A 19,880-nucleotide genomic window follows, 5' to 3' on the forward strand; every position below is an offset into this window, starting at 1 on the left:
GGCAACCACACAACGTTAGACAGAAAAGACTGAATAATCCAAAGACTAAAGTGAAGAAGAAGAATGAGAGAGAGAAACGCAGGAGGAGGCAATATTTCTTTTCTTAACCTTATGTTGTGATTAGGGTTAAACCTATTTATAGAAAGCTAAAATCCTAATCCTCCATCTCTTAAGATAGGCTTGGCCCGCTCTATTTGGGACGAATTAGATCCATAATCCTAACATTTTTATTTTTCAACATTTCATGGTCAAACTATATGGTTAATGTTAAATTTATATTAGGACCAAAAAATTTATTAAGTGATAAATACAACAACCTTTTCAAGTCTATTCATTTGAATGGACTTATATATGTATAAGAAACTGTTTTTGTTAATTAATATAATAATTTCCCTCATTTAATTTCTCCTTATTTTAAATTTTAATGATCTTATTCAGCTACCTACCTTCCAAACATGTCACATGTTTTTTTCTATTTATTTTTTTCATCTCTCTTCAATGAGTGAGATAGTTCTTAAATTCCATTGTCATCACTTAGTATTATTTTAATTAAAATATAATTATTTATAATGATTAGGTTAAAGCTATTACTATAGCTTCCATAGGAGCATAAATATTCTTACATTATTACTATTATAAGCTTTCTTGTCTGCCTAGCCTACCTATACATCATAATTTTATAATTATTTGTTTTCCAAAATCTTAAATTCCGCATTACCTAAGTTCCTTAATTAATTAATTAATTATATATATTATTTTTTTACACAAAAATATTATATTTTTAATTTAGAATAAAAAATTTGTCGGAAAATAAAAAATATTTTCTAGTATTTCGGAAATCGGAAAAAAAAATATTAAGTGAAAAGTTGTTTTTAAAAAGTAGGAAGAAATGAAGTAGGATTCGAAATGGTTTAAGATTAGAAATGGAATAGAATTTCAAATGGTTTAAGAAACTGTTTTATTTTTAAAAAAATAATAAAATATTTTTCTTACTTTTTTTTTTTGTATATTTTTAGTTTACTAATCTAAAATTTCGTGTCGTTAGTTACTTATTATTCTAATGGATAAATATCGAAAAACAAAATGTATAATATTTTTCAGTAAATAAAACGGAGTCTTAGGGTCTGTTTGGTTCAGCTGTTAGCTAATAGTTGTTGCGGTTGCGGTTAGTTGTTTGCAGTTGTAGTAAGTTGTTAGATGTTGCTATTAACTGTTTGTTATTAGATGTTTAATTACTAGTGTTTGGTAAAATTATATTGAACTGTTGCTGTTTGGATTTAAAATATCTAAAATGGACATGTTTTAAATTTATCAACGATGAAATTATAAAAGGAAAAATATGAAAAAAATGTTCATAACGTTTACAACTAAGAATAATTTTACTCTTAATGTCTAAAATGATGCAATTGTTAGAGGTAAAATTATTTTTGGCTGCCAAGATTAGGGGTATAATTGCATAATTTTAAACGTTAAGGGTAAAATTACTCCTGACTATAAATATTAGGGGTATTTTTGCACCTTATCCTATTATAAAATAAAAAATTACATAATTAATAAAAAAAAATCTATATAAAAAATAAAAAAAATTATTGAAAGCAACAAAACATTGTTTTTCCGATAATTATCTTGTAGAAATATAAATAATATTAAAGAATAAACATATTTTGTGGAAATAAAGAGGATAATTTTGTCAATAACAAATAACTACAAACAGCTGTTTATGAAAAGCTCTAAATATGAGCTTTTCGTGAAACGCTCCAAAACGTTGCAGTTTCCAGAGAAAATGTTAAACGCTGCGGTTATATAAACCTAACCAAACGCTATATTTCCCGCGGTTTTGAATGAAACGCTAAACGCTCCTTCAAAAAACTGAAACAAACACTTTCTTAATGTTTTTTTTGTAAGATGTATCCTAGACTCCTATTGACTTGTTTATATTTATTTGTTTTCTTTAATTTTTAATAGACATCAAATTTGAATCAACTTCAAAGACTTTAACTAAATTATAACTGAAAAATAATTTGAACTAAAGACGTTTCTTTTTACAAATATAATATCTAGAATGGGCTTCTCTTGATTATATAGTTTATTTTTGTTTTCTCTAAAAGAAAATATTATATAGGTATTGGATAACATCATCAAAAAATCATTTTTTTAATGTATTGATAGACAAAATACTGAATATTACATTCACTTCCCAAATTTACAAGTAACTAATTTTGAAAGCATATAACAATAACTTATACGACAATGTAGCAATTTTTATACAACTTGCAATGGTGAATTTGATGTAGACATCTACAACACAAGAATCGGAATGAGGGTGAAAAAAGCGTTGGAGTAAAAAATCCCCACTCGGTGTGTGGCATTGCCCACATATCATGTGAGGCTGGAACGGTAAATGGAGAAGTCTGATTTTAATCCCCACACGGCGTGTCATAGGGTCATACACAATATGGTTTCGACTGTTTTCAAACATAGTCTCGTGTTTCAAAATGTGACAAACATGTATCTTGTGTTTACAACCATTAGCCAAAACAGTCAAAAATACTAACACCGATAAAGAAGACTGATGTGCCAATCAATTATTATGGATCTATAGTTCAGTGAAGCTATTTGGAAAGATAATCTGTAAAGACCATGACCTATTCGGCCTGTAAGGATCGGCTAGAGAAACAAGTTAGATTATGATGAGAGAAATATAATAAGAGGAAATAATTTCTATGTATTCACAGCTTCAGTTGCCATACTTCACTACTCGGGTAATTGTGCATAAGTGTGTAATTGTGATGATAGAAAACTGTAGAGATTAAAAGGATTATAGTATGTATGATATGGAATCTTGGATTGCCATACTTCACTACTCGGGGGTGCCAACCTGGTTGGGATTCCCGTTGGGCTATGTCCGTATTTCAATAAAAAAAATATATACCTAACAAGTGTATAGAACTAGAACTCTCAGTGGTATGATGGTCGCACAAATTATTTACAAGTATGAATAAGTTGAGGTAATGAATGTGTCTAATTACGTGTGAGTAAGAGATGTTAACTTGTAGTTGGGTTAGAATTAACTACTATCTGTTCATAAGTCTCACATGTCGGGTAAGATTCTAATGTGATAAGGATAAATTCTTATTAAAATCCTGATAAAACTATCCTTATGTAATTACCCAAGCTATGGTTGAAATTTTCCCTCTCTATCTCAAGGTCTTAGTTCATGAAGAAAATCAAGTTAGCAATTGATTATTTTCTATTTAAACTAGTTTTGGGAGTTGCATCATTTTCAATTTATCCCACATTCGCAATTAAAAATAGTTTATACATTTTCAGAAAGAAAATCAAGTCTAAAATGAAGCAACAAAGATTGAAAGTAGTATTAGCAATTAAAAGTTGTTAAACGCTAGTTGGACGGACATCATTTGTTAGGGATTAATCGGGAATTAATGAGGAGATTAATTGGATTTGTATTTTTGTTTTTTTCTTGTTAGTGAATAAACAACTTATTATATAAATGCTCTTAAAATGTGTATTTATATTATAACATCTAGAAACAAAAATATGAAATGATTTAATATAGAAAAACATGTATATTTGTAATATATATCCTTAAAATGTGTTAAACATAATATTTCAATAACAATATCATTAAAACAAGTGAAACAAGTAAAAAAATAATTATAGTAATATAATTAAATGAAAACTATCAAAACAATGTCCTTAAATTTTTATACCATCTCATGAAAATAAGTAGAGAACACAATTAATAAAAAATATCTAAAAATAATAAACATAATTCACCAACAAGTAGAGAACACAATTAATGCAAAATAGCAAAATAAAAAAATAATGTTTTTTTGTTCTCATCGCCGCCCAAGCGGCTCCTAAGCAGTTGCTCAGTGGCTCTTAGGCAGCCTAAGATTCGGCTAGGCGACCAAGGGACCAAAAAACAGCGGGCCTAGACGGAGAAAGTCGGAACGAATTCTCGAATTTAAACGCCTAAAGAGGCCATAGACGGCCCAGATAACCTTTTTCTTAAACACTGTTGGGACGGACGAAGTGGCGGAGTCTTGAGTCGATTATCGTCGAATGAGAAGGATTGGGTTATGAGGTGGGTGAAGACGTGAAGATGAGAAGAAATTGGGATTAGGTATTTCTCTACCTCTTATGTTTTGTTTTGGGCAAAGAGAATGTTTCTCTTTCTTTTATTTAACCAACGTTTTATTTTATTATATTTTTTAGAATTCACTTGTCACCCTCATCTACTGCTAATGTATTTCTTGATTCTTGGCGAACGGATAAGTTTCAAATGAGCAGAGATCATCCTGTCTCATTTAGGTACGGTCGTACACTTCTCAACTTTTCCAATCAAGTGGTATATGATATCTTCTCTCACACTTATGGTTCATCAACATGATTCAGAACATATCTAGCTAGCCCATACTTGACACCAATTTACTGGCCCATTAGGTGATAACAAAAGTATGTCGTGTCGCATCTAGGTTCCATAGTGATTTCGAGTCTAAGGAACCCACTATAAGTGTTACAAGAGATACACCTATGACACGGATCTATGTGGTGTTCTCATAAACGGATCGATCTAGTGCTTATTGTTTCATATATACCCTTGATTTGATATCGTAGGTATGTGACCGGTGAAACACCATCACAAACCAACATATATACTAACCTTTTGTTTATTATCATTCCCACGATAAAAAAAAAAAAAAAACTATGGACACTTTAATATAGTATCTAATTGTTCCATGGTTTCACTCGTCCGGATTATGAACCCTTCAAATAAATGCAACTCACTATATTAGGATACTCTATTACGTAAGTCCTCGTCCACGAGCTTTGGTCTTCTTCCTCTATAGTATGATGCATTTTAGAAATTTTACGTGTGCTCAATTAATATCTTTCCAATGTTTTTACACAAAAAAAAAAATTAATACTCTATACAAAATTTGAATGAAAATTTTCGGTTACAGTAAGTGCTTCATATTAATTATTACTACATTTTAATTTAGGTGATCTAGGTCCTACTTATGAAAATATACAGTATGCCTAAATTTAGACATTTTGGTAGGAAGCTAAGGATCATTTTCTCATCATTTTCATTGCAAAAACATAATATAACCCATACTTCAATTTATTTTTATATATTTAAAGAAAAAACAGAACATGGCAATAAATAAATTAATTAATATTGATTGTAACAAAATCTACCTTTGGCTTTGTAAACCAAAAGTATCCTCCCTGTAACAAACGTGATTTATTCATAATTATGCAACAAAATTAATGTGCCTAAAGGATTAAATAATACTATATTTATTTATTTTTGTTCGTGAACAAAAGTTTAGATTATCTGATTGGGATTTAAAACTAACCGTTAAGAAAATGTCATCTGTTTCTTTATACAAGTGTTATCATGTTTTCCTTCATGGAAAAACAGAAGAGTTTTATCTATCATCATATAGACCTGTCTCGTGAAAAGCAAAAAACTATGAAATCGATTTTGGATAGAAAGTGTTTCTCGTCGTTGTGTCAAAAAAAAAAAGTTTCAAGTACTCTCTACTATTATTCTATCACGATCGATGATGTTGAAGATGTAGATTTAATTTTCTATTATATATTTTTAAATTGTAATTAATTATTTATGTTGAAATGTATTATTTTTGTTATGAATAAAATAATTATTTTTTAAAAAAATAATTAAATTATATATGGGATATAAAATATGAAAGAAACATTGAGTCGGAAGTAAAGGGTGGGAAGATATAGATCCGGCATGTATGGTTGAAGGACTAAATAAATACTAGTATATATTAATATTATAATACAGTACACGTGGTTAATTAATGTGTTAATTATGAAGTAATTATAAACTAAACTAATTATAATTCCATAATGGTTGGTTGATGGTAGGCCTAACTTACTTTTATAATGGAAATATATTTTCCTTTTCATGCCTATATAAGCTTCTAGAAGTTTTGCAACTAAACCAATACTCAATTATTTTGGTTTGTACATTTCACCCACTTAATCTAAACTTGTAAACCTAACATAAAATATCTTTGACTTTCTTAAAGAACCTCAATGTTATCCATAACCTATCAAATTAAGGAATTAAGTTTACAAATTGGAATTCTTAGGAATGTTTGGTTGCTTTTTTTCGTGCTTCTGTTATCTTTTTCATTTTAAAATGGAAAGTTTGATGTGGTTGGTTAGTAACCTCGTATTTACCTTTTACACTTGAAAATTACCCTTTTATGTCAGAAACTATCTTCCTTATAGATGGGTTTGAGGTGTGTCAAGAATGCGAGAAGTTGTTTATGAGATTATGGGAAGTGTGGTGCCAATTAAATCTTTCTGTGTGAGAAGAAGTGTTTGTCGTCGATTAAAATAGCGATAATGCGCAGGGATTTTCTGCAAAACTTCCAACAAGCAACTGTTTTCCAGCTATTATTTCCCTTATTTGCTGCCAATAGGGATGGAAAGCTCATTGTTTAGGTACGTTCAAACTGAATGTCGATGTAGTCTTCCCTGCAATTCTTCCATTTGTTTCGGCGGTGTTCTCCGAGATCAGTACGAAAAATTCATCAGCACCTTTGCAACTCCTTTAGTTGGATCTTCCCTTCTCGCATGGAAGAGGGACTACAGTGCGCACTACAGTTTATCCTCGATGGCAGGTGGTTTGATGTGGTGGTCGAGATGGATGCCAGAGGCCTTGTGGATGTTTTGAAATCTTACGACTCGAACCTGTTTGATTTTGGATTTGTTATCGAAGTTTGTTCGTGTTTACTTGCTCGCTATAATAATGTCTTTGTCTCGTTTAGCAGGAGAACAACAAGTTATATAGCCTATTTTTTTAGTTAGGAAAGCTTCGTCGTCAAGTACGTCCGTGCTCAGGCATGTTGAGCCTCCCTTTCTTAGAGATATGATATTATCTAATGTATCTTTCTATCATTAATGAAGTTTTTTTATTTAGAAAAAACAACTTCAAATCGTATAAATTAAAAATCTCAAATTGAAAAAACATAAAGAGAATATTCATAATATATGAAGAGTGTGGTATGAAAATGAAAGGTAGGGATGGGTTGGTTGAAAGAGGCATATGCGCCTAAAACATTTCAAAGAAAATGTTTGTTATGAGGTTAGAAATTAAAGATGTTACTTTCAAATATCTAATCATTTCTTAGTTTACGTCATATTCCCCCCAACCCTTCTACTTCCATTATCTCTTCTTAAACCCTTTTCACTTCTTTTTTCTGCCTAACTAGCTCGGGGGTGTTTGGTTGTTCATTTTCATGCTCAAATATACATTTTTATTTCAAAAGAAAGAATTTTAAATGTTTGGTTAGTGATCTATATGTCTTTTAAAACTGAAAAATAGAGAACTTCTGCTTTTTAGGAAAACAGCACAGTACCAGTATGTAAAACAAACAAACCTTGATTTCGATTACAACTAAAAATTCACTGTAAAATAGAACTCACCATCTCCGATTTATTTTTTAATAATATACTAATTGACTGAGTTAATAACCAAATATTAAAAAGTCAATAGATAAAAATTAAAATTAAACGGCACAAATCCGTCGATGACATCAAATCTTTACATATTCTAAATATAATAAAATTACACGTTTTAGCGGCAAAATTCTGTCCAATAGACCCTCCGTGATCTCATGTCCCTCCGCCGATAAATACACCAATATAAAGTGTACTTATCTCCGTGATCTCATGTTCCTCCGCCGCAAAATACACCGATATGAAGTGTACTTATATATAAGTCAATGACATATTTGAAAGAAAAAAATAAGTAGAAAGGTGAAAATTTTAAAATCAAAGAATTATTTTACAGAAGTGAATGGTTATTCATAATGACAAGTAACCATCATTAATTGTGTTTTTCTTCTATTTCTTTCTTTCTTTCTTTCTTTCTTCTATTTGTCATCAAATAAATAAATAGAGAAAGATTCCTAATTAAGAAACTCATTCTGTTAATCTCAAATCAAAATAATTAAACCATCCAATTAATTTGGACAAAAACCAAAACGGACATAAAACGTTAGTAATGAAGAAGAGTTTCCGTGACAACGTAATTTGATTGATTGGATATTAGTTTTGATACATGAAAGAAACCAAAAAAAAACAAGCAATAAATAAATTTGCAGGTAGTAAAATTTGATTTCTTTCTAACATTTCATGATACTATATTATCATTACAACTCCTGTCAGGAGAAGTTGGTGTGAGAGAATTTAATTCCCAATCCAACCAAAATTCAATTCGATTTTTTTTCAAAAAAATTACAAATTATACTGAAAATATCTGTAAAACCCATTTGAATTCTGACAATTCCAACAAAGTTCACTACTTTTCTGATGTGAACCCAACTGGCAACAAGTACAAACCACCCCCTTTGTCGGACTTCCTCCCTCTTCCAACTTCGACTCCGCCGAGTTCCACGACGATGCCCGAGTCGACTCGCTCTTCACCGGAGCAAACCCCAATCCAATACTCAGCTCCAAATTCACTTCTTTATTCTGCTGCTGTTCTTCGTCCGTAGTCATCCCGCTGCTCGTGCAGTTGTTTTCTTCAATCGATTCCGTTTTTACATCGGGGTATTTGAAATCTATACGCCCATTCAAAAAATCAGTCGCCGGTATAGATTCCGAAGAGGCGTTTACGCTTTCGAAGTTCAATTGGGTAGCGGTGCCGGTGGGTTTAGCCTGATTGGGGATTTTTTCGTGGAGCGAGCGGTGGGTTTGCGGGTCAATCCCCCGGGTAATTAGCTTCCGCTTGATATGGGTGTTCCAGTAATTCTTAATTTCGTTATCTGTTCTTCCGGGTAATCTTCCGGCAATCAAAGACCATCTGCAACACAATCAATTTCAATCACAATATTGAAAAAGATCAAAACTTTAATAATTTGGGGGTTTTGTGATTCTTACTTGTTGCCTAACAAGCTATGGAGTTTAATAATAAGTTCATCTTCTTCCTCAGTGAAATTGCCTCTTTTAAGATCAGGTCTCAAGTAATTAATCCATCTGAGTCTGCAACTCTTACCACATCTGAGCAATCCTAGAAGAACCCCCAAAAAAGAAGGGTAAATTAGAAATCGGAGGAGGAGGAATTGAAGAAGTGAAATTAAGAATAAAGGTCACTCACCGGCGGATTTAGGGAGAGAACGCCAGCAGCCTTCGCCGTGGAGGCGGATATAGTCAATAAGACGTTGATCTTCTTCTTTAGTCCAGGCGCCTTTGTTGGTGTGAGCTTTTTCGCAGCAAGGAGACCGCCCCATAATTGATTTAGATAGACCCAATTTGGATAGAGAAATTGGGGGTGTTTTGTTGGAGAAAGTAATGATGAGAAAAAGACTTGGAGGGGATGAGGAAGAAGGAGAAGTTATGAGGGGGGAAAAGAGAGGGGGGAGGAATAAGATATATATGTGGAAGGTGAGGAAGAAGAAGAAGTTGAAGGAAGAAGAAAGAAGAGAAAAGAGAATTGACCAAGTTGGTGAGAAAGACAAGTGGTTACAGATAGGGCTGGATTTGGTAGGTAGCTCTACTTTTACGTCAGATTTGATCTCTCTTTTCTTTCCTATTTTTAACCTATGTTTTACTGAGTGGTTAACAGAAAAATCAACTAATTCATGTCACAAGAGAAGAAATGAGTGAGCGGTTAACAGAAAAATCAACTAATTCATGTCACAAGAGAAGATGTCACAAGAGAAGAAACGAGTGATTGGTGAAGATCAGATGTGTGATACGATAGAGAAATGATCAAAAGATGACTAGTGATTACAGACCGGTGTTTTCATTCTGATTCATAAATTGATACTGGTTTATAACGATGGTGGAGGAAAGGGTACTGAATGACAAAGTCAATTTTAAAAATGTTACTAAACTTCATGTTATTTTAATGAAGTCATTGCGATCTATTGAAATAGAAAACAATTACTGGAATAATAGTGTGACAATCATGTTGGGAGGGATTTTTTTATGTATAATATGATGTATATGTTAAATGATATCTAAAATAATTATACGTATTTTTTTGGTTGTCATGTAATACTTTTAAGAAGTTGAATTAAATAAAAAAAAACAAATATAAAAAGTCAATTAGTTTAAAGCGGTTGTTATATTATTATTCAGTTGGTTTTTCTGTTTGAAATGGTCGGAGCGACTTTTATTGAAATAAAAATGGAAAGTTTAATGAATGAAACAGAATGAAGTTAAGTGACATTTTTTAAACTCATTCTAAATTTCAGTGATTGCTTATGTAATGAACTCTTGAGGAAAGTAGAATTCAAAGATGGTGAGAATGAGATATCTTGGCTATGCCAAATTGTCTTTGTAAGATTTAGAGGGGGAGCGTGGACTTCTTTGTTCTAGTTGATTTTTTGAAAACGTGTAAAGATAATATAAGAGGTGACTTGTCACGTTGAATTACATGGATATAACGTGTGTCAACATTGTGCCGAGTAAAGTGAATCTTCACTTTTGGGTTGGGGCGTGTTAGTTCCACTGTTCCATGTGACACATTCGGTTTCTTCTTTCATCATTACTTTTAGTTGCAACATTATATTGATACAGGTAGTATATTTAATTATTTACTTATCATCACTACCTATGATCAATAGTTATATAAATGAGAAAAGAAATAAGTTCGTAAACTTTATAATATTTTTAACAATTTTTATTAAATTAAGTGTCAGTTTAATTCTTTTATATAGTTACTTTTTACTTTTTCATTTTAAAAAGTACAATAAAAGTTATAATTTAAAAAATAAATCCGTTGATAACTAGTATTTCATAAACAACTGAGTTAATTTCTATAAGTTATCATCAACAATAAATAACAAACATGATAGATATGGCTAATAGAATCAATTGGTTTTAAAAATAAAAATAATTGAATATGAAATTGAATTATATATATATATATATATATATATATATTAACAAATCAATATTTGAACAAAAATAGTAACTATTTTTACAAACCTAATTTGATTTTTATTTTAAAATTTTATAGATTTATTAGCCAAAAAAACGAAATAATCCGAAAATTGAAAAGAAATTAAATAAGTTAAAATCAAAATTGAAGAACATATTAAAAAAATTAGATAAAAAATATAAGGCCACTAATATGGCTTTTTGCCGTTTGTTTTTTATGGTTATGTATTAAATGGTATTTACAGTTGAAAAGTAAATGTAAAATGATTATTTAATTGGATCCATATATCTTACCTACTTTCTTTCTACACACAATAAAACTGTTACTCTTTTGGCCGCATCCAGATTATGACTTCCATTTTGGCCTTTTCTCTTTTTTCTTTACTCACCTGCCCCTTCTTTTATTTATTTTACTTTTTCGGCCTAATACATCATTTCCCCTTAAATTTGTTAAAAAATGTTTACTGTCATCTGAAATTTCAAAATGTGTGGATAGCTTTTTGAATTTATATAAAATATTCAATTACTCTTTTAAATTTATTTAAAATATAATAAATTAATTAATAGGTTGTAAAAAAAAAAGTAAACTATATAAGGAAGATGTGTTGCACATGCCTTATAATATTGTTATACAATTTATATAATAAATTAAAAATGAAGTTATTATTTGCTCAACTGTAAAACTGTCTTTTCTAATATTAGAACTGAATACCCCGGCATTGGTTGTTTTACTCTTTTTCAGGGGTGTTTAGTTGCTCTTTTTCATGCTCATGTTTGTCTTTTCACTTTAAAATGAAGAGTTTTAGATGTTTGGTTAGTGACCTCATGTTTGCCTTTTACACTCGAAAAGTAGCATTTTACAAAAACAACCTTTTCCAACAGCAAACCATAACAATAAACATCAAACAATAACAGTAAATAGTAGGTAACCCAAACAGACCCTCAGACGCGTCCAATACATCTTTGTATTTTACTTACTTTTTTTTCAACCGAATGAATAATTGATTATATTTTATGAAAGTTCATGAGGGAAATTGGACATTTTATACAATTTAAAGGGCCTATCGGTATACTTTAAAAAACCATGGGTCAATCAAATTTTGTAGACAAGTTAATGGACAAATGATGTATTAAGCCTACTTTTTCTAAAGGAAAAAACTTCATTAATAGTCCATGGATATTAGACTTATTCACGGGTCCGGATACTCGTTCGGCCCGTCCAGACCCGTGTCGACCGGACGTGGATAGAAAAATTTATCTCTAGGCCCAGCCCGATCCATGTCCGCTAAAGTCCGTCTCTTTTTTGGACGGACTTGGGATTTACAACAATAGCACAGACCGACCCAGTCCGGTCCGCCTATTAATATTAACTAGTTTTTGGCCCGTGCGATGCACGGATTCATCTTAATATATAAATCTATATAATATAAAACAGTAACGATGGAACTGAGGTGTCACTTCCTCCTTTTTTACTGATAAAAAATATAATATAATATATAATATATTAGTTTTTATTTTATTATTATATTTATCTATAAAAATATTATTTAAAGTAAATGTGAAAATCAAATAATAATATTTAATTTATATAACATATTTATGTCATTAATTGTAATTATTAGATTGTATTTTTATTAATATTTATATATTTATATATAATAAAATTAAAATTAATATATTAAATTTTTTATCACTAAAAAAGGAGGAAGTGACACCTCAGTTCCATCGTTACTGTTTTATATTATATATAGATGTGTAGAGAATTAGAGAGATTTTAGGGATTAATTTAAATTCTGTAGAACTCTTAGATATAGTACGGATAAAATAATCTTTTTATAGATAAATATATATAATAAAATTAAAATTAATATATTAATTTTTTTATCACTAAAAAAGGAGGAAGTGACACCTCAGTTCCATCGTTACTGTTTTTTTATTATATATAGATGTGTAGAGAATTAGAGAGATTTAAGGGATTAATTTAAATTCTGTAGAACTCTTAGATATAGTACGGATACAATAATCTTTTTACAGATAAATATATATAATAAAATTAAAATTAATATATTAAATTTTTTATCACTAAAAAAGGAGGAAGTGACACCTCAGTTCCATCGTTACTGTTTTATATTATATATAGATGTGTAGAGAATTAGAGAGATTTTATGGATTAATTTAAATTCTGTAGAACTCTTAGATATAGTATGGATAAAATAATCTTTTTTATAGATAAATATATATAATAAAATTAAAATTAATATATTAAATTTTTTATCACTAAAAAATGAGGAAGTGACACCTCAGTTCCATCGTTACTGTTTTATATTATATATAGAGATAGATGTGTAGAGAATTAGAGAGATTTTAGAGATTAATTTAAATTCTGTAGAACTCTTAGATATAGTACGGATACAATAATATTTTATAGATAAATATATATAATAAAATTAAAATTAATATATTAAATTTTTTATCACTAAAAAAAGAGGAAGTGACACCTCAGTTCCATCGTTACTGTTTTATATTATATATAGATATAGATGTGTAGAGAATTAGAGAGATTTTAGGAATTAATTTAAATTCTGTAGAACTCTTAGATATAGTACGGATAAAATAATCTTTTTATAGATAAATATATATAATAAAATTAAAATTAATATATTAAATTTTTTATCACTAAAAAAGGAGGAAGTGACACCTCAGTTCCATCGTTACTGTTTTTTATTATATATAGATGTGTAAAGAATTAGAGAGATTTTAGGGATTAATTTAAATTCTGTAGAACTCTTAGATATAGTATGGATAAAATAATCTTTTTTATAGATAAATATAATAATAGAATTAAAATTAATATATTATATATTATATTATATTTTTTATCAGTAAAAAAGGAGGAAGTTACACCTCAGTTCTATCGTTACTATTTTATATTATATATAGATTTGTAGAGAATTCGAGAGATTTTAGGGATTAATTTAAATTCTGTAGAACTCTTAGATATAGTACGGATACAATAATCTTTTTATAGATAAATATATATAATAAAATTAAAATTAATATATTAAATTTTTTATCACTAAAAAGGAGGAAGTGACACCTCAGTTCCATCGTTACTGTTTTATATTATATATAGATGTGTAGAGAATTAGAGAGATTTTAGGGATTAATTTAAATTCTGTAGAACTCTTAGATATAGTATGGATAAAATAATCTTTTTTATAGATAAATATAATAATAGAATTAAAATTAATATATTATATATTATATTATATTTTTTATCAGTAAAAAAGGAGGAAGTGACACCTCAGTTCCATCGTTACTGTTTTATATTATATATAGATTAATAAATTTATATATTAATATTTATTTTTAAGTATAAATTTAATTTTTTATTAAAAATTATACATATATATTTAGCTCGGTATATATGAGCTGAGTTTGGGATTTGATTTTTGGGTCAAATACATGAATATCATAATTAAGTACAAAATTACAACTAAGTCATATCATCAAACTTAATTCTTAATATGTAATTATTCTCTATATATTATGATTTTACACCATAATTTAAAAATTCTAGACTGAATTCATAAATCATAAACCCTATAAAATATATTCTAGACTTCTAATTTATAAATTCTAATCCTTAAAATATATTTAAAATACTGATTTTACTAGTTTGACATAATATAAAATTATGACTTAGACATAATTATAAATATATTTAAATAATGAATTTCTGTGTAAATTTCCCTTAATTTTTTTGAGCCTTAGCTCAGTTTGTTCCGAGTCCACCTAAATTAACAGCGAACAAGGCTAATCTTAGACTGAACATTTTTTATAGAAGTCTGTTGGGTCCGAGCCGGGCCCGGTCCAACCCCGCCCGTGAACAGGTCTAATGGATGTAGCATTTTCGATACAAACTTTTTTTAAAAGGTAAATTATATTCATATCCTTTAGACTTTGGTCTTTTTTTTTATTTACTCCCAAACTTCCAACATTTGAATTACCGTTTAATATATAGAATGATTTTTTTTTATATATATATAACTGAATCCTTGTATTATGAAGCAAAAAAAAATTGACATCATTCTGAATACGAGATGAAACACAAACAGAAAAATCTTTAATAAGGATTTCCAAATAAGAAACTGAGCGCGCCCAAATAGCTAAATTATGTGCAACCATATTTGTTTAACGTCTTTAATGCACGAATTCAATTGACAGAAAAGCACGTGCAATCTCTAAAATGTCTCTAATAATTACCTCCAACCAGTTTGTTAAAGCAATGTCACTTTAATCAGTTATATCTCATAAACTAGTCAGATGCAACCAAGATCATATGGTATCCACAATCACGATCAATACGTAAAGAATAAAAAATCTCCAATAACTCTGCGTGTAAAGCTGAAATTGTAGAATCAATTGGTCCATCGCTTGATAATGAGACAAGACCAAAACAAACAATCACGAACCACTAATCTAAAAACCCAACCAATATTCTAACTGAAAAGCCGCATCACAATTAAGCTTGTAAAAGCTCGAAACCGATGGCTGCCATCTTATGGGATTTGACACAGCTGCTGAATCTAGATTAATGAATCTCGTGGTTGGACATGAATTTGCAGCCGCCCTATCCAAATCTGCAGCATCATGTCTGTAATTTTAGAAAAAAAGTCTGGTACCTGTCCATGGGTCGGGCCGGGCTGTGCCTGTCGGGTTTTTAGCTAAAAATGCTCGGTTCAAGCCCAGCCCACTATTAATTTAGGTGTGCTCGGACTGGGCTGGGCTCGGGCTTAAAAATCAAATCTCAAGCCCAATCCATATAAGCCCACCTAAATATAAATATAAAATTATTAATTATAAAAAATAAATATTATACTTAAAAACAAATATTTAATATATAAATATATTTATTTTTTAATTAATATTAATAGACGGACCGGGCTAGGCCGGCCCGTGTTATTTTTATTAATCGCAAACCCACCCAAAAAATAGGCAGGCTTTAGCGGGCCTGGACCGGGCTGGGCCTATGAACAATTTTTATTGTCCAAGCCCGGTCCAAGAGACACGGGCCTGGACAGGTCGGCGGGTATCCGGACTCGTGGACAGGTGTAGGTACATCCCAACAATTTCATGATTTGTTTGTACCTGAAAAAAAAAAATCAAAGTTAGCATCAACAGTAGGTCTCAACATCTCCTGCTTACCCGACCTCTTTTTTTTTGAGGAAAACAGGGGCTTTATATTGATAAGGAACGAGTATCATTACAAAGCGTATGCCAGACCGTAGCCGGAACATCATCCTATATAACTAGAGGTAAGGATAAGTTGCTAGCCCAATTAGCTAAGGAGTGAGCAACACAATTCCCTTTTCTTCTAATGAAATTAAAGACACATGAAATAAAACAACGAGAGAGTTGAAGTACGTCTTGATATAGGAAGTTGAGCGGTGATGGAGGAATGTCGCCTGACCGTAGTATGTCTATCACGACCTTAGCATCCGACTCGATTATTATGCGCAGGAGCCCATTATCGCGAGCCATGTTTAGGGACTACCAAATTGCTTCAAGTTCGGCTGCTGCAGCTGATAAACACGGCGGTGTTGGGATTCCGGCCGAGAACAGAATCTGCCCCTGTGCTCCTCGAGCAATAATCCCGATACTCGCGGTAAGGCCATTATCCACCCATTTGGCGTCACAATTTATTTTCGTAACACCGGCGGGTGGGGGACACCATACCTCTTGACTACCGAGGGATATATCGCTGTTGTTTAAGGAGCTGGTTTTGCGGGACTGATTCCATTCTTCTAGGTACAGCCTGGCTTTATTGATCAGCGCCTCCTCTGTCAGCAGGACATTCTCGTGTCTGAGTAAGTTTCTTCTGAACCAAATCCACCACAGAATCGTCACACCTAGTTGTCTTTCATCCTTGTCTGAGTTCGATAGGCAGAGGGATAACCACGATTGACAATCGTGTGCATGAATCCTGTCCCATCTCTTCGCCATTCCTGCGTGCTGCCAAATCCGCACCACCATCGGACAGTGAACAAAAATGTGCTGCTGTGTTTCCGTTTTAGTTCTACAGAGGATGCATATTGGGTCCGCTGGGATTCCTCGCTGTCGTAGAGCAGTGGCACAAGGGAGCATGTTAGACGCTAATTTCCACACAAAATGTTGGATCTTTGGCGGGACTTCGAGCTGCCATATTGCTTTCCAACACTCGTTTGGGCCCAAGGACGTCGACGGTAAAGCTGATACAGCCCTGCGTCGTTGTTCAATAAGATGATAACACGACTTGACGGAAAATCTCCCGCTCGGTGTGTGACCCCAATAGCATTCATCAACTCGTTGTTTGCTGGTTCTAAGCTTCAATATCTCCTGCATATCAGACAACATAAAGTTAGCATAAAGTACCTCACTATCCCATTCATTTTCATCCTGCTTGAGCAGATCTTGTACGAATTGAGGTCGGTTTGTAGTTTTGCATAACAGCGGCTTCTTAGTATTAAGTGATGGAATCCAGTTGTCGATCCAAATACGTATTTTCCTCCCATCCCCAATTCTCCACATCAGACCGTCCTGAATTGCATCGTGAACAGCCCATAGGCTGCGCTATATGTAACTTGGGTTTCGACTCAGGGGAGCTTCGAGCAGATCATATAATGGATAATTGTTAGACGAGGTGCCGCGGCCTAATCTCCCGGGCGGACCGGGGGGTGGACAACCTCATGGCGACGTAAGCGGTGATTGGCGCCGAAAGCAACCAATCGTGGAATCAAGCTGCTCGGCAGGACCGGAGCTCGGAGATATGGAAGAGTCGCCACCCACGAATGGGAAAATGAACACCGATCCCTTGCGGGAGACCGGTGTGGGTTTGGGAAACTTAGGTACGAGCCGAGAAGGCTAGCTCCTTTCCGGAGAAAGGCTACTAGGCACCCCGACATCGCCCGGTTATGAACCACCAGCCTCCTACTCAGCATGTTAGGCGATAACGGACTAATCGTATACTTCTTTAAGTTTAAAATTCATTTGAAACCCTTTTCTTTCTTTTTTCAGAAACCGTTTTGAGCATATATTATTGGAAAGCCATACTAGTAAAGAATCACCCATTTATGTTATACATACACAGAGAAGGGGGAGAAAAAAGTGATTTATTTACAACTTCATTTACATGTCACGCTGTGTGTTTATTCTACACTAACTTATTTTCTCCAAAACGAGTTTATTTACATGGTTCGCACCTTAATCACTGTTGGAACGATTTAGGTGCGTTTTAAAACCCCGAAGTTTTACCCGAATCGCCGTTGGAACGACTCGAGTGTTTGAAAACGTTAGGATAAGAACCTTTTAATGAGAAAACGTGGTTAAACATACAAGTCAATATCATGTTGTACAAATCCTTTAAGAAAATGATTCTAAAACTCTATTATTCACAAAGAAAACGATTTTAATTATAATGTTCGCTTAATCCGCCGTTGGAACGGACTAAGGTTTTAAGACGTGGTGTTTTGAGAAATGATTTGAAATGTTAACAAAAACAACTCTATTTACTTACATTAGGAAACTCTAAAAATTCATTAGTTTAAATAATTATATTGAAAGCTCTCTTTTTGTGATTTATTTTCCTCTCTTATTTAATGGACTCTCTACCTATTATACTTGTAATAATAAACCCATTTAAACCAAGACTCGTACTCAAATAAAGCCCATTTGAAACATGGACCCATGAATGGTCCAAAGGAATAAAGAAAGTAATTCTAGCATATATATATATACATTTAAATCAAAAAAATAGAATAAGAAAATAAAAGTTTATACAAAAGAAACTATATTTATATAAAAATAGTAGGTACAATATATCTATACTTTAAAAATGTGAAAATAGTAAGTAAATCCTATAACTAAGAAAATAATATTCATCCAAAAATAATTTCCTTTAATAACCACTAAAATAATCCAAATATCCCAAAACTACATATATACATATCTATTATAGTTTTAAATATCAAAAATAACATATACTAATATATATTAATTATTTCCCAAAATACCCAAGTAAATAATCTTCAAAATAGAATCTAATAGAGCCCAAATGAATAAAAAGAAAGACATATATATACATATACTTATATTGTAAAATAGAATAATAATAAAAAAGCATACAAATATTCTAAAATAATTACATATACTAAAGGTCTAAAATAATTTGAAAAGCATATATTACATAACTATACATATATATATTAAGGATTAAAAGCTTAAAAGTTAAGAAAAAGGGACTGAAATGGCATCTTTTACGTTTTGGCAGATTTACGACGGAAAATCCGTCGGTAAACAGCATTTAGTGACAGAAATGACAAATTACAGTAGCACTCCAATATTCTCCAGATTTATTCGAAAGCTTTAAATTAAATCTAATTCAATCGTTTTGGATTTCCGAACTACCAAAAATGGATCATAGTCGAAAACGGAAGTTCATAAACGACGTTTTTTATTTCAAATCATTATTTGGAAATTTCTTTTAAATTAAAAACTTGTAATTACAACGTTTTCGATACCCGAACTACCTTTTTATCGGATCACGGTTCGTATTGGGATATCAAAACGAGGTTTTTTATTTTAAAACAAAACCGAATTTTATTCAACACGAAATGGAAATTAAATAAATACGCTAATTAAATAAAATATGACAACATAAATAAATAACTAAATAAATAAAAACTATAACGTAAAAATAAATAGGGGAAGAAGATAAATAAAATAAAATAAAAGAGAGTCTAGTCCTCGGATAATACCTTAAATTCGGTATCTGACAGTCGAAGCCGATTGATTCCACGAACCACGATCTTCCGTTTTTAATGAAAATTTAGTAAAAATTAAACTTTAGGAAATTTGGAATTTTTGAGAAAAAAATATTTTTC

The 19,880-nt window shown here is 31.3% G+C and overlaps 1 protein-coding gene across 1 annotated transcript; it reads right to left on the reverse strand.

Annotated features, from left to right (window-relative positions):
• Positions 1–8,085: 8,085 nt before the first annotated feature.
• On the reverse strand, positions 8,086–9,460 carry LOC136201073 (transcription repressor MYB6-like). Its single transcript, XM_065991635.1, has 3 exons — positions 9,170–9,460; positions 8,953–9,082; positions 8,086–8,875 (listed from the first exon to the last, which is right to left on the reverse strand). The coding sequence occupies exons 1-3, from the start codon at positions 9,300–9,302 to the stop codon at positions 8,308–8,310; spliced, it is 831 nt and encodes a 276-aa protein (XP_065847707.1). The 5' UTR covers positions 9,303–9,460; the 3' UTR covers positions 8,086–8,307.
• Between the last annotated feature and the right edge of the window lie 10,420 nt (positions 9,461–19,880).

The sequence above is a fragment of the Euphorbia lathyris genome, chromosome 7, assembly GCF_963576675.1.
Source record: "Euphorbia lathyris chromosome 7, ddEupLath1.1, whole genome shotgun sequence".
NCBI lineage: Eukaryota > Viridiplantae > Streptophyta > Magnoliopsida > Malpighiales > Euphorbiaceae > Euphorbia > Euphorbia lathyris.